This window comes from Neurospora tetrasperma, assembly GCF_000213175.1.
Source record: "Neurospora tetrasperma FGSC 2508 unplaced genomic scaffold NEUTE1scaffold_6, whole genome shotgun sequence".
Classification (NCBI taxonomy): Eukaryota; Fungi; Ascomycota; class Sordariomycetes; order Sordariales; family Sordariaceae; genus Neurospora; species Neurospora tetrasperma.
In genome coordinates this window covers 3,327,964-3,340,334 of record NW_009799104.1, presented here as the reverse complement: position 1 = coordinate 3,340,334, position 12,371 = coordinate 3,327,964, and the positions used below count along the sequence as shown (strand labels likewise).

Here is a 12,371-nt window from a genome sequence, read left to right as displayed (position 1 = left end):
GCTCAAGAAACATCCGGTGTTTGCAACTATCAGACTAAACGTCCGCCCATCATGGAAACATCACCACCCCAGAAATCTCCTCCATGTTCATGTTTTGGCTTCAACGACAACACTGAAGAATTCAGATTCATTCCTTCGTTCATCATATTTCACACCCATGATCCTTCTCCGCGGATCTGGCCGCTTCCAGATGGACGTCCAGATCACGCTATGCTTGTCTCCGATCGTCTGACTTGCGCCCAATTACCCCAACATCTTCTGCCTGCCCCCCGTGCCTCTACATATCGTATTTTGCCTGCCCCCGCTGTAGGTGAGCAATATGTTACATACAATTATTGACCAATTCACAAAAAAGATGGCGAGGCGAATCACGAAAAGCAACGAGAGCCGTTGGCCTCGACATCGATTGAAGTGAAGCCCTCTCTCAACTGTGAACCCCTCAACGCCTCTCCTCTCTGTGTAACATGCCAGGGCACCAAGGCAAGCCACGCACGCCCATTGCTACCATCGCAGCCCGTATTTCCCCCCCTGGATCAACTAACTGGATGCTTCCCCTGGCTTGGTGGTTGTTCCCCTCAACGCCATCCAGCTGCATGTCCACGTTGACGCCCACTCGACGCCGCGCCCCCCTCCGGGAGCCCCATCTCGATTTCGCTATTTTTCTCTCTCTCTCTTTGATCCAAGCAGTAGCATAGCACTAGGCCCTCCCCCAGACCCAACCTTCGCATGGCATGTTTGGGGAATTCAACATTGGCGTTCCGAGTTAGTTCCTGGGCACGTCTCTCAGCCCCCCCGAAAGATTGCTTGCATGAGACACACGACTTGGATCTTTTTTTTTTTTTTTTTCTCGGACTCCTCAAACTCTCCAACTAGCTTCCCACGAGATTTCAGCTCGTTTGTATCTTCCAGATCGAGACAAGGCCGAAACTGTTGTGATCCACGCGACAACTAAACTAGTAGGAAGCACTCCGTTCAATAATGCTTACCGGGATCGAGCTGAAAATTGTAGGCTGACTGCTTCAAAGCGCTGTCTCCTTCATCTCTCTTCTTCCAACAACTCGGCGTCTCGGCTCTCACTTCGCATTGGCACTCTAGCATCGGGGCCCCAGAGGCTTGCATGGTATCATCAGACCATTCGGATATCCCCCTATTCTATTCAGGAACCCATATGGATCTATCTCCGTTACTAGTGAACCCGACCCAACGACATGGTAGCCTGCTTGCCTGCCGCCATGCTAGCTAGCACCATGCTGTCATGCCCAGCCCATTCTTGCCATGCCCGAGCGGGTGTGATAATGCCAATATTCGTGAACCAGAAGAGAGTGTGAGCAAGGCTCGTGTGTGTGCGTGAGTGGGCTCATTCTGGACGTCTTCTCCATCCCTATACGAATACACACCATCAAAGGTTCAAGTCAGACACACATACATCCACACACACAAGGATATACAAAGTTACAAACTTTGTTGTTGCTGTTGTGGTTCTGTCTGTCCGACTATATTGTGTCTCTCATTCCCGCTTCCTTCTTCCATGAAGTGAGACTCTCACAAGCATCACCGCCGTCCTTCCACTCGTTTTCTCTCACCTGTTGTGCTTTCCCTCCCTAGAGCACACAGTTTATCCCACGCACATCCCCCAGTCCGGCTATCTTGTAGGACTGAGTCGTGGGTTACGGCTACACTGCTTAAACTTTGTGAACACTTGTTTTTGCATTGCATGTGCAGCAAACAACAACCTCTGTCCGCAATGTTCTCCTTCTCTAGGAGCGCAGCTTGGAGCTGCCTCTTGGTGGCCCTGCACTTCACCCTCGCCTTGGCCGCCAAGTCGCTCACCAACACCATCCTCATCCTCGCCCGCGACACCTACTCGGGTACTTCCGCTGCCGAAGGCCTGCAGGGCTATGGCATCCCTTACCAGATCGTGCTGGTGCCCCAGGCCGGCATCACCCTCCCCGCCCTGACCACCGGCACCGATCAGGGCAACTACGGCGGCATCATCGTCGTCAGCGAGCTCTCGTACCAGTACAGCGACGGCTGGCGCTCCGCCATCACCGCCGCGCAATGGGAGACCATCTACACCTACCAGACCAACTTTGGTGTCCGCCTGGTCCGCCTCGACGTCTTCCCCAGCACGGACTTGGGCGTCGACCTGGCTGTTGCCGGTGCCGGCTGCTGCAACACGGGCGTCGAGCAGCTCATCTCCTTCTCGGACGTCTCCGACTTCCCTACCGCCAACGTCAAGACCGGCGCCGGCGTGAGTACCCAGGGTCTCTGGCACTACCCGGCCAAGATCGTCAACTCGACCATCGCCAAGCCCATTGCCACGTTTGCTCCTTCTTCCGATGGCACCTTTTCCACCGCCAGCACCGCGGCCATCATCAACACCTTTGGCACTCGCCAGCAGATGGTCTGGTTCACCTCGTGGGCCACCGACTGGGCCTTGGCCTCCAACTACCTCCAGCACGGCTTCATCCACTGGATGACCCGCGGTCTCTTCGTCGGCAAGCGCAAGATCCACCTGTCCACCCAGGTCGACGACATGGGCTTGGAAACCGAGATCTACCACCCGGCCGGCAACAACTTCCGCATCCGCATCTCGGATCTCGAGACCCACGCCACCTGGCAAAGCAACATCAACACCCGTCTGCCCGCCGGCTCCAACTACTTTATCGAAATGGGCCACAACGGTAACGGTGACTTTATCGAGGGCCTCCCCAAAGCCACCAGCGACACCATGTGCAACCCCTCCGAGGCCGTCGACTACGAGTCTCCCCCCGACACGCCCCTGGACTTCAAGAAGCCGCTCGGCACCGGTCTCACCCTCTGGAAATCCACTTTCGTGAACTACACCTGGTCTCTGCAGTGCGCGCTCCTCGACGACATCACCACGTGGTTCTTCAACCACATCAACACCTTCGCCTCTGTGTCTCACACCTTCACGCACGAGGAGCTCAACAACGCCACCTACAGCGACGCCAACAAGGAAATCTACTTCAACCAGGCCTGGCTCAACCAGATCGGCTTCGGCGCCTCCTCCATGTTCTCCCCGCTGGGCCTGATCCCGCCCGCCATCACGGGCTTGCTCAACGGCGACGCCATCAAGGCCTTTTTGGATAACGGCATCCGTTACGTCGTCGGCGACAACACAAGGCCTATCCTGCGTAACCCCGAGAACTCGTTCTGGCCGGCCATCACCAACGTCGCGACCAATGGGTACGATGGTCTGGTCATCATCCCGCGCTGGGCTACTACTATCTACTATAACTGCGATACGCAGGAATGCACGCTGCAGGAGTGGATCGATACCTCGGCTGGTGCGGCGCCCTTTAGCAACCTGCTTGATGATGCCCGCCGCGTGAATGTTCGGTACTTGTTGGGTCTCCATCCTGATCCGTACATGTTCCACCAGGCCAACTTGCGCAGTGGTGATGTTGATCAGATCACTGTTGGGTCTGTCAGCGGTAAGCTCTCGCTGCTTCAGATCTGGGTGGAGACTATCACGCAGGAGATGGTCCGTCTTACCAACTGGCCTATTGTTTCGTTGAAGCATGATGATATCGGTCGTCTCTTTGTTGATCGTATGACGCTTGAGTAAGTTTTCTTCACCGATTCATTTCATTTTGGTGTGCTGAATGTAAATACTGACATGGAAAACAGCAAATGCAACCCCAACATGCAGTATAACTACTCTGCCGACGGCACCAAGATCGTCAGCGTGACTGTTACTGCCACCAACAACCAGTGCTCTGTCCCTATCCCCGTCACTGTGCCCGCTTCCGCGTCTGGATCGGCTACTGTTGATGCTCTGGGCAATGAGCCCAAGATTTACTGGACGACGCTGTCTGGTTCGCCTGTCACTTTGACGCTTTCGTCGCAAATCAGCATTTAAGGATGGAGTTCAAACGGTGGGAGATTTCTCGAGATACCTAGTGTCTTTTTTTGTGCAATGAGTAATAGTTTCAAATGAACTTGATGAATGACTTTTAGATGCGCTTTTCTGATCCCGGAGTATCTGCTGCCAGCTCTTGTCAGGCCATGTGTTGAAAGTGAATGGGTTTCCAGGTATGTCCACCAAGGTTCAGCTTTGAACTGGTTTTTACATACCTGTCTTACCTCTTGCCACCTAAAAGACCACATCACCATCATGAATTCACTCACCAGGCCACTGATCCCTCACCTCCCCACCCACCACCAACCGCCCCATATTCAACCTCACACTCCACCTCACATACGGCGTCATCTCCTTCTCCTTATCCACAAACCCTCCCCCGGGCGCCGTAATATCCGACGCCGCCCCCTTCCCAAAGTGATGACTGAACAACGGGGGCTGAACCGTAACACACACCGGAGCTGTCTCTTTCTCCCCATTCTCAACAAAAGCCCCATCGCACCACTCCCCCAAGACCAAGTCCCAACCCTTCGTCAACGCCTCCTTCACTCCAAACCGCCACAACAATTTCCTCGCTCCTTGCTGGCTGACGGCGTATGCTTGCGTGCAGATTGTCCCGCTGGAAGGGTGCACGACGCGCGTGTGAGGCGGGTAGAGCTCGGCGAGTTGGTCTTGGAGGGCAAAAGGGTGCGCTTTAAGGTATTGCGGGTTGGGAACGGTGAGGTCGTTGAAAATAGTTACGCGAAGCAGGGAGGTGTTGGTTGGAGCGGTGGTGAGAGTGGTGGAGGTGGGCAAGTTGGTGCCGCAGTGGCCTAGCCAGAGGGCGTCCCAGTTGTTGCCGTAGGGTGATGAGGAGGCTTGGTTGGGAAGGGAAGGGATGGAGGTGATGGGGACGTTGATGATCTTGTCTGGGTCTGTCACTGTGGCGGCTTGGTGTGTGTTCACGGTAAAGGGCTGAGCTGCTCGAGCAAAGACTTGCAGTTGGGACTTGAGACGAATATCCCAGTCAGCATCGTCTTCGAGTATCAGGGCGCTGGTGAGGTTGTGGTCAATGATGGTGTTGAGAACGTTCATGTGCGCGCGCCATGAGCCCTTGTTGCCGCGCAAGATGGACTTTTCCCAGTCTTCACCTGGTATGACTTTGTCTGGAACGTCAGTCCCGGGGACGCCTTTGGCCCATGTGATTTGGAGGTTGGTAAGGGCAGCGGCGAGGGTCATGGCATCGCGACGGTCGGTTCGCTCGGGGAGGTTGATGACGAAGATCTTTTGGAACTGGCAGTCGTTCAGTGTCAGTGTTATATCTAGGTGAGGATCGAGACCGGAGAGAAGAGATGTGTACATACTCCCAGAGTGGTGTTCAGGACATCTGATGAGCCTTTGTCTGAAAGTTGACTGCCAACATGTCGTATTGCTGAGGCACCATGCAACCCGAGGGATTTAATGATTAGAATGACTGTAATAATACCAAAGAAGGCAATACCCGCGGCGCGATGGCTAACAATCATGTTGATTCCATTCTCACCGGCGGTTGAAGATGCTTTGGTTTCCTTCTGGTTCCCCGCTTGCCATTATGGGATAAACTCAACACAACTGTGGACGGATGAGGACCGGATAAATGCCATCCAACCTCTTGCAATCTCGTGGTGGAAGGAGCTCCTGTCTTGGTCTCAGAGATTTCAGTGCTCGATGTCATGTCGCAATGCTCTTTCCATATCCACAGTCACACACTTATCAAGTAGATATCCCTGAGAGTCGTTCCTTCTCAATTGCATGCAGTTGGAAGCTCCCACTTGTGATTCTGGAGTGCTATTGGCCAAGACGGACCGGCTCGGGCTGACACAAGGCAGACTGACAGCTGAGGCAATGCAGGTCTGCAACTGACACTTGATCACTAGTACATGACGGGACAGATAGAATGTGTGTATTGCGGGCATTGAGGGGCATTGGAGGGTTAATGAATTGAAGACCGCGACCTGCATCATGATCTTTGGAACTTTCGTGGTTCGCCTCGAGTCAACCTTGCATCCAAACACAAATTGTCGACTGTTTTGACTCTATTCAATGCCCAAATTCAATGAAGGGTCTTCGAACGATGTCGAAACAACACCCAATCCTCTCCCTTTCCATCGGCGGATTGGATGAAGGGTGATTCTGTCTGCCCCTCAATCGATGTTGCATTTTATCTCCAGACTCGACAAAGCCACGATCGAGTCGGACCCTCACATTGGACGCCTGTCTCATGGAGAGGTCCATCGCCAATGGCTCGCGTCAACACAGCCCCAAACCCCTCCATGTCACCAACTCAATTCTTGCCAACACCCAAATCTTATTACCTTCAGTTCAAACCCAAACCATTCTATCTTGCAATGTCCCTGAGCATTGGTGCACACCATGGCAGACCCTCTATCTATCGCAGGCCTGGTTACAGGCGTAGTCTCCCTCGGCATCCAGCTTCACAACGATCTAAAGATCTTCCTCGACATCGTCAAGAATCGAGATGAAGACATCGCCAAACTTACAAGACAAGCTGCAACCATGGCTCAGGCCTTGGACGCCATTGACCGGTCTCTGCAGAACAGCAAACAGGCAAACCCTGGAGTCGTCGATAGTGCCACTATCATACCACTTCTCGATACATCGCGCCAGGAATTGTTGCTCCTACAGCAGGAAGTCGCGTCCCTCACAAAGACATCAAAAGGCCAGAAGCTGAAGGGCTCAGGTGTGGTAGACTTCGCCAGGGCCACAACGCAAAAACTCAAGTATCCAAGACAGCGCGCCAAGATCGAAAAACTGGAGGAGGATTTGGACCAAGCAAACACAACTCTTCAACTTTCCCTCGATGCCTTTGGACTGTAAGTTGTCTCATACTCTGAACCCCGTGAGTTGTCATCAAGTGTGCTCTGTGTCAACAGCCAATTTCTTGCGAGATACGAGAGTCTAGTACACTTGCTGATCATTGCCATCCTATTAACCTTCAGATCTGAACTAAGTTCCATCAAGTCGAATACCGAAGCGATGGTTCATGGCCTCACCCACGTCCAGAAAACACTTCCGGACGTTGAAGCTTGTGTATCGAAGCTGTCAGAAAAACTAATGGCAACGAATCAAACGGCCACGCAGGGCATCCAGAACATCGAAGCAATCCTCAACCTTGCCATATCGTCCCATCAATCCAATCTTGAACAGATTGGACAAGCACAATCCAATGAGTTCAGCCAAATCAAGCAGCTTATCCAAGACCTTTTGCTAAGGATGGATGCCAATGCTTCTACAGGTTCAAAGGTAGCTACGACACACTTCTTCCCCACCGGCAAGCTGTTGCTTACAGAGTTCTTATGCAGGACATTGAAGTGAACAGGAACCTCGCTTGTCTCGTGTCGAAGCCAAGCGCACTCAAAGTACTTTGCGATGAGTATTCTAGTCAACAGCCCCAGTCGGAGTGTCCATCAGACGCAAACGCCTGGTCTGCCTGTACTTGTCAACGTCGCCGAATTGCCACTCGGCGATCTGTTGATTGGGGTCCTTTTCGACTATTCGCGGAATCCAAGGCAGAACTCGCTCACCATGAAAGCTGCCAATGGGCCCAATTCAATACGTCTAAACGGTCCAAAGTCATAAGTCTTGCGTATCGTGGGTTTACTCGCCTACTCCGACATGCTGTGGTTATCAACTTCCGCTTGAATCATGGCGCCGGTGGATTCAGCTTTGGCCCAGGAATTGTCCATTATCCTGTCATGGATGAACGTGTTTACGCACCTTTTAGGCTTGTTTACTACGTTAAAGAAGCTATGCAGGTTTTGACAAGATCATGTGACTGGCTGAGTCGGGTAAATCCTACTCTGAACTCCCAAATGGAGATTCGATTTTCAGCCTTGAGACACAAAGTGTTGGAGGCCTTCAGCATGCACATATCGCGTGCTTGTTCCAACGGATCCATTGTTCCGAGAGCTGTCAACATCCAGGGCGAAACACTGTTACATTACGTATCCTCCCTCATCAAGGTAAAGTAGCCAGCCAATTTTCTCCTGTTCATACGACAGCAGTCCTGACTTTAGCAAGTCATACGCGGTATGGACGGGTTTTACGGGGAAAAGGAATCCGTGGACTCCATCGATGGTTGCGCCAGTACACGAGGTTTTTGCAAGATTGATCATGTGCAATGTCCCAACGACAGTTTACGATAACGGAAATAGGTACAGCTTCAGCTAGATTTACCTTTTACCAGAATAGAATTGCTAACTATGACAAAATAGGCTTGCACATTTGACCGTTGCCAATTATGTCCCTGATACAGAGACGGACACGCTAGCTTCCATGACCTCCATTCTCAAGCTCTTCATCTTACGAGATATGGATATCGACCCCTCCGAGGCTAGAGACCGGGTAGACACCTTTCAACCCCGACTCAATTTCTTGAAACCTCTCCCCGAGGCTTGGATCTTCGGCAAAGGTATCGTCGTGACAACCCTTTCCCACCAATTTTCTCTGCCGTCTGTACTAAGCTGACTTTCTACGTTTAGCATTCGGTTGCAATCAGTTGGGTATCGCAGTCCTTCAACAGAATATTTCATACGTCAGGTCTCTCATATCGCGCAATCCCTCTTTGGCGTTCGAACGAGACCTGAATAGAAGGACCCCATTACACTACGCCGTGCTTTGGAAGGATGGCTTGTCCATACTCCTGGAGCAAGTCCCATTTGAGGACGTTGAGGGAGACTTAGCCTGGGATATTTTCCAGTACGCTTTATCGACATATAAAATGAATCATAGAGAACTGTGTTCGGAGGAATGCCACTGCTCCAAATGCATCGAGTTATTCCTTGACCATTCTTGGTACTTCGCTCACTCTTCAAGTTGGGGTCCGTATCATGGTACCCTTCGCTTGGTAGTGGGGGAATTGCCATTGGCTGCCCAGAAGAAGCTTTTGTTATATCTGAAGCGGTCTCGGCAAGAGATCGTTGGCCCTATACTTCAAAAGCTATCTTGGGGTAGCTTTGGACGGGAGCTAAATATCATGGACCTTCCCACCGGGACAATCCGTAGGATCATCGACCACCTGCAGAAAATAGCGGCAACTTTTCTATCAAATACGAAACGCGCAAAAATCCAAGCCGCAATTGATTCCTTCGACATCTACCGCGAGACCAAGGATGCAGACATGGCAGATGCTGCCTGGCAATTGGGTTTTCGTGAGGTGAACTATCACGCTGTGACAGATTTACCACCCCTCGCATACATCCCTTACGACACCCCGTTACGTTTATACAGCCCCGAGAGTTCTCGTAGAAGAGGAGACTACGTCCTCTGGCTATTGAATCATGACGCGGACCCGTTCCAACCGCTTCAGGACACTGAAGGTCACATTCTTCCCATACTGGCGGCTCACCAAGCTATCCATTGCATTACTTATCAAAATTGGGTCTGTTCGTACGATCTGATGGGGCTTAAGTGTAGGCTGAAAAGGCCGAGCAAAGCCGTGTATGAGGTGGCTTGTCGGTTATGCAGTGAACCAATAACGGACAGTTGTTTATGTGCATGCTCTGCGAACGGGTGCACGCCATTCCTCATCTTATCGAGAAACTTCCTGGCAGATTTTCCATCATTCAATTCCACCCTGCACGGATTATCTCACCCTAACTCCTTTGCCTGGTATGCGTACGAGTTCAAGCGTATTTGGACAATGTTATACGAAAAAGACGGCTTCGTATGTCAGTACGAGGGACAGTTTCACGAGGCTTTGCGCCTCTTCACATTCATATCTCTCGGTATCCGACACACGTGTTGCAAGAAGGATGGCCACCATGACGATGGCGATACGGAAGAGATCCGCGAGGAGGACAGCGAGCTTGTGAATATGCTCGAAACGTTGATGGAAGAATGGGGCAATGTGCGCTTCGAATCCGCAAAGAATTTCGGGCGTTTCCTCCAGGACAATTGGGTTATCCGTCTCAACGAGGTGTTCAAAGATCTACGCCAGATCGACCAGTCTGAAGAGCATAGGGCCCGGCTTCAAAGCCTGGGTGTTCAGCTTCACGCTCCTAAGCCGCCTATCGTGAAAGTCGACATTACAGAGCTGCCAGTACGAATAAAAGTACGAAGAGAACGATTGGTCTGGTGCAAGGAGAGTTTTGGGCTGGACCTTCTGGACACGGTTGTCGAGGGAGGTGATACAAGCTATTATGACCGCGTCCTGAAAGATGCCTACCAAGATGATATCCTGGACTTAGTGAGCTGGGATGAAGAGGGTGAGCTAGGGAAAAGAGACTGTTTTTTGTAGTTTCAACCTATTGAGATCAAACGGGTCATGGTGTTCTCGATCAGCGCTCGGCGGACCTGGTCGAGTGGTCATGTGAAAGATTGGAGATCGAGTATCATGAGAGCATGAAGTATCTTAAGATAAAAAAAAATGAAAAGACTGGAAGACAATATCGAGACAGAAAAGCGTTGCTTTTGAGTGTTTTTGCGTCCGCGCGCTCGTGTACAGATCGTCGTGAAAGCACCGGACAATGGTAGTTCCAATATCGGTATTCTCATCATTCATCATCAGTGGATGGACGTGGGCAATTGGCGCCAATTGAAGGGGAATCGCTTGTTGATATTATCGTGACATCTGCATGAAAAAGAACCTTAGAGAGGCGCCCGACTGCCCCAACATGATCACCTATCGAGTTGTTGTCTTGGAATGAGAGCTGAGGATTCGAGCTCTCCTCCTCCATCATTTCCAGCTCGCCGCTTATCTTATCCTTATCGCTGTCTTATGTCCCCTGCCATCAAGGTACCCAACCGATAAGAGCTTCACTCTGCACAGACCATGTCGTAAGCCTTCCCCTGTTTCCGCGCTGAACTGGTGCAGGGGATGACGTAACAAGCCGCATGGAAGCTGGAAGGCTGCGTCGTAAGCAACCAGCAACAGCGTCCACACAGCCACAATCCAGCTTCCATCCCCCGTCCCGTTTCCCAACCACCTCCGATTTGCTCAGCTTTGTGTCTTCTTTTTCTCCGAGTTTCGTAGCATCGATCCTGTTCCTTCCTCGAGTTCCGCATTGTTCCCACACTAGAGCAAATAAAACCCCGAACGAAGCTTCTTTTCCGCCAAGTCCTTTCTTTGTTGCTTTATTTTGTTGTTTGCTGCATTTTTGAACTTCAGTCGCAACAAGTGTCAACATCCGTCGCATCGCATCGCATCACTCTCTACGTCGCGCACAGGGACATTACTATACACACACATACGAAACCAATACCGACGAACGCACCAGAAAGAAAACAAGAAACAAAAAGGAAACATGACTTACACACAACAACCTCCCGCCAACAACACCATGACCGTCGTCGAGGAGCCTGAGCCCGCGCATGTCTCGGCCAGCACGAAACCAGGCGATATCGAGATGGCGCAGCCTGGTGTTGCGCAGCCTATGGGTATGTTTATGTTTTTCTCTACCTCTTCCCTTGACTCTCTTCCACTGCTCGTCGTCTCCTGTTTCTTCCGCCGCAACACTTGCCACATCTCATCATCGCCCACAAGTGCCTGGCTTAGTTGATCCTTCGAACCACCTTGCTAACTAACAATTAATAAAATAGACCCCATGCGCCCCCATGACGACTCCACCATTGGCCTTCGCGGCGGTGATCGCGGCGGGATGTGTCCTGGCCGCTTCTGCTTCTGCATTCCGTGCCCGATACCGTGCGATTGCTGCTTTATTCCTCTTTAATCGAGACGGAAGACGACTGCCTGAGGTCTAAGCAGATGATGATGCAGAGGTGACGATACATACGATGATGGAAAGAAAACGAGATGAAGGAGTTGTTTAATGATGGATGGATGGATGGACGATGGATGATGGATGATGGATGATAATGTTGATGATACCACTACGCTTTTCTTGTTTTGTTGCTGTTTTTCTGGGGATGGAGGAGGGGATGATGGGTTGATGTTGGACGATTGCCGATAGGTGGTTGGACTTGGAGTTCTGGTTCGTACCAGCGCATTCGTGTGTCCAACGAGTCACGACTTTGTTTTTTTCTTTTTCCTATGGAGATATCTTCGTTGATAGTCTCAAAGTAATGACGGTTGGCTGGGACGGATGTACGAACTCTTTTGTCTTCACACGAACACAAGAACAGGAGAAGCAGTGAACGCTCAGCTTGACGACTAGTAATGATAGGGAACGAACATACAGAGATTTTCTCCTAAGTCGAATACTAGCCGTCCAGTAATTGGTGCTCCGCAAGTGCTAAGGAATGCTAATCAATGAGAATCTAAAGGTCAACTCTACTCAAGCTGGTTTCACCGTCTGCATCATTTGGGCTCGCCACGACATCCAGCGCAGCTTCAGATGCCACGGGAAGACTACCTCGCGTGGGGAGTGTCTCCCGGGAAGCACAACCCGGTAATTTTGTGAAGCTCATGTCCGAATTGATATGTAAAATGCACAATCATGCAGAAATTGCGCAAAACAGACAGAAGAAGAAATACACGAGTGATTTA

The 12,371-nt window shown here is 51.2% G+C and overlaps 4 protein-coding genes across 4 annotated transcripts; 3 read left to right on the top strand and 1 right to left on the bottom strand.

Annotated features, from left to right (window-relative positions):
- Positions 1–1,442: 1,442 nt before the first annotated feature.
- Positions 1,443–3,989, top strand: NEUTE1DRAFT_118316 (uncharacterized protein; the record flags this gene model as incomplete). The annotated part of the gene is made up of 2 exons (XM_009856402.1): positions 1,443–3,588; positions 3,655–3,989. 2 exons carry the CDS (start codon positions 1,715–1,717, stop codon positions 3,884–3,886), a joined length of 2,106 nt encoding a protein of 701 aa, XP_009854704.1.
- Positions 3,970–5,311, bottom strand: NEUTE1DRAFT_118315 (uncharacterized protein; the record flags this gene model as incomplete). The annotated part of the gene is made up of 2 exons (XM_009856401.1): positions 3,970–4,023; positions 4,494–5,311. Coding segments are annotated over 2 exons (735 nt in total).
- A 966-nt stretch (positions 5,312–6,277) lies between these two features.
- On the top strand, positions 6,278–10,258 carry NEUTE1DRAFT_88395 (uncharacterized protein; the record flags this gene model as incomplete). Its single annotated transcript, XM_009856400.1, has 7 exons — positions 6,278–6,738; positions 6,814–7,168; positions 7,228–7,887; positions 7,946–8,079; positions 8,140–8,336; positions 8,407–8,843; positions 8,892–10,258. The coding sequence occupies 7 exons, from the start codon at positions 6,278–6,280 to the stop codon at positions 10,161–10,163; spliced, it is 3,516 nt and encodes a 1,171-aa protein (XP_009854702.1).
- A 694-nt stretch (positions 10,259–10,952) lies between these two features.
- NEUTE1DRAFT_96229 (uncharacterized protein) lies at positions 10,953–12,078 on the top strand (the record flags this gene model as incomplete). Its single annotated transcript, XM_009856399.1, has 2 exons — positions 10,953–11,302; positions 11,465–12,078. The coding sequence occupies 2 exons, from the start codon at positions 11,170–11,172 to the stop codon at positions 11,593–11,595; spliced, it is 264 nt and encodes an 87-aa protein (XP_009854701.1).
- Between the last annotated feature and the right edge of the window lie 293 nt (positions 12,079–12,371).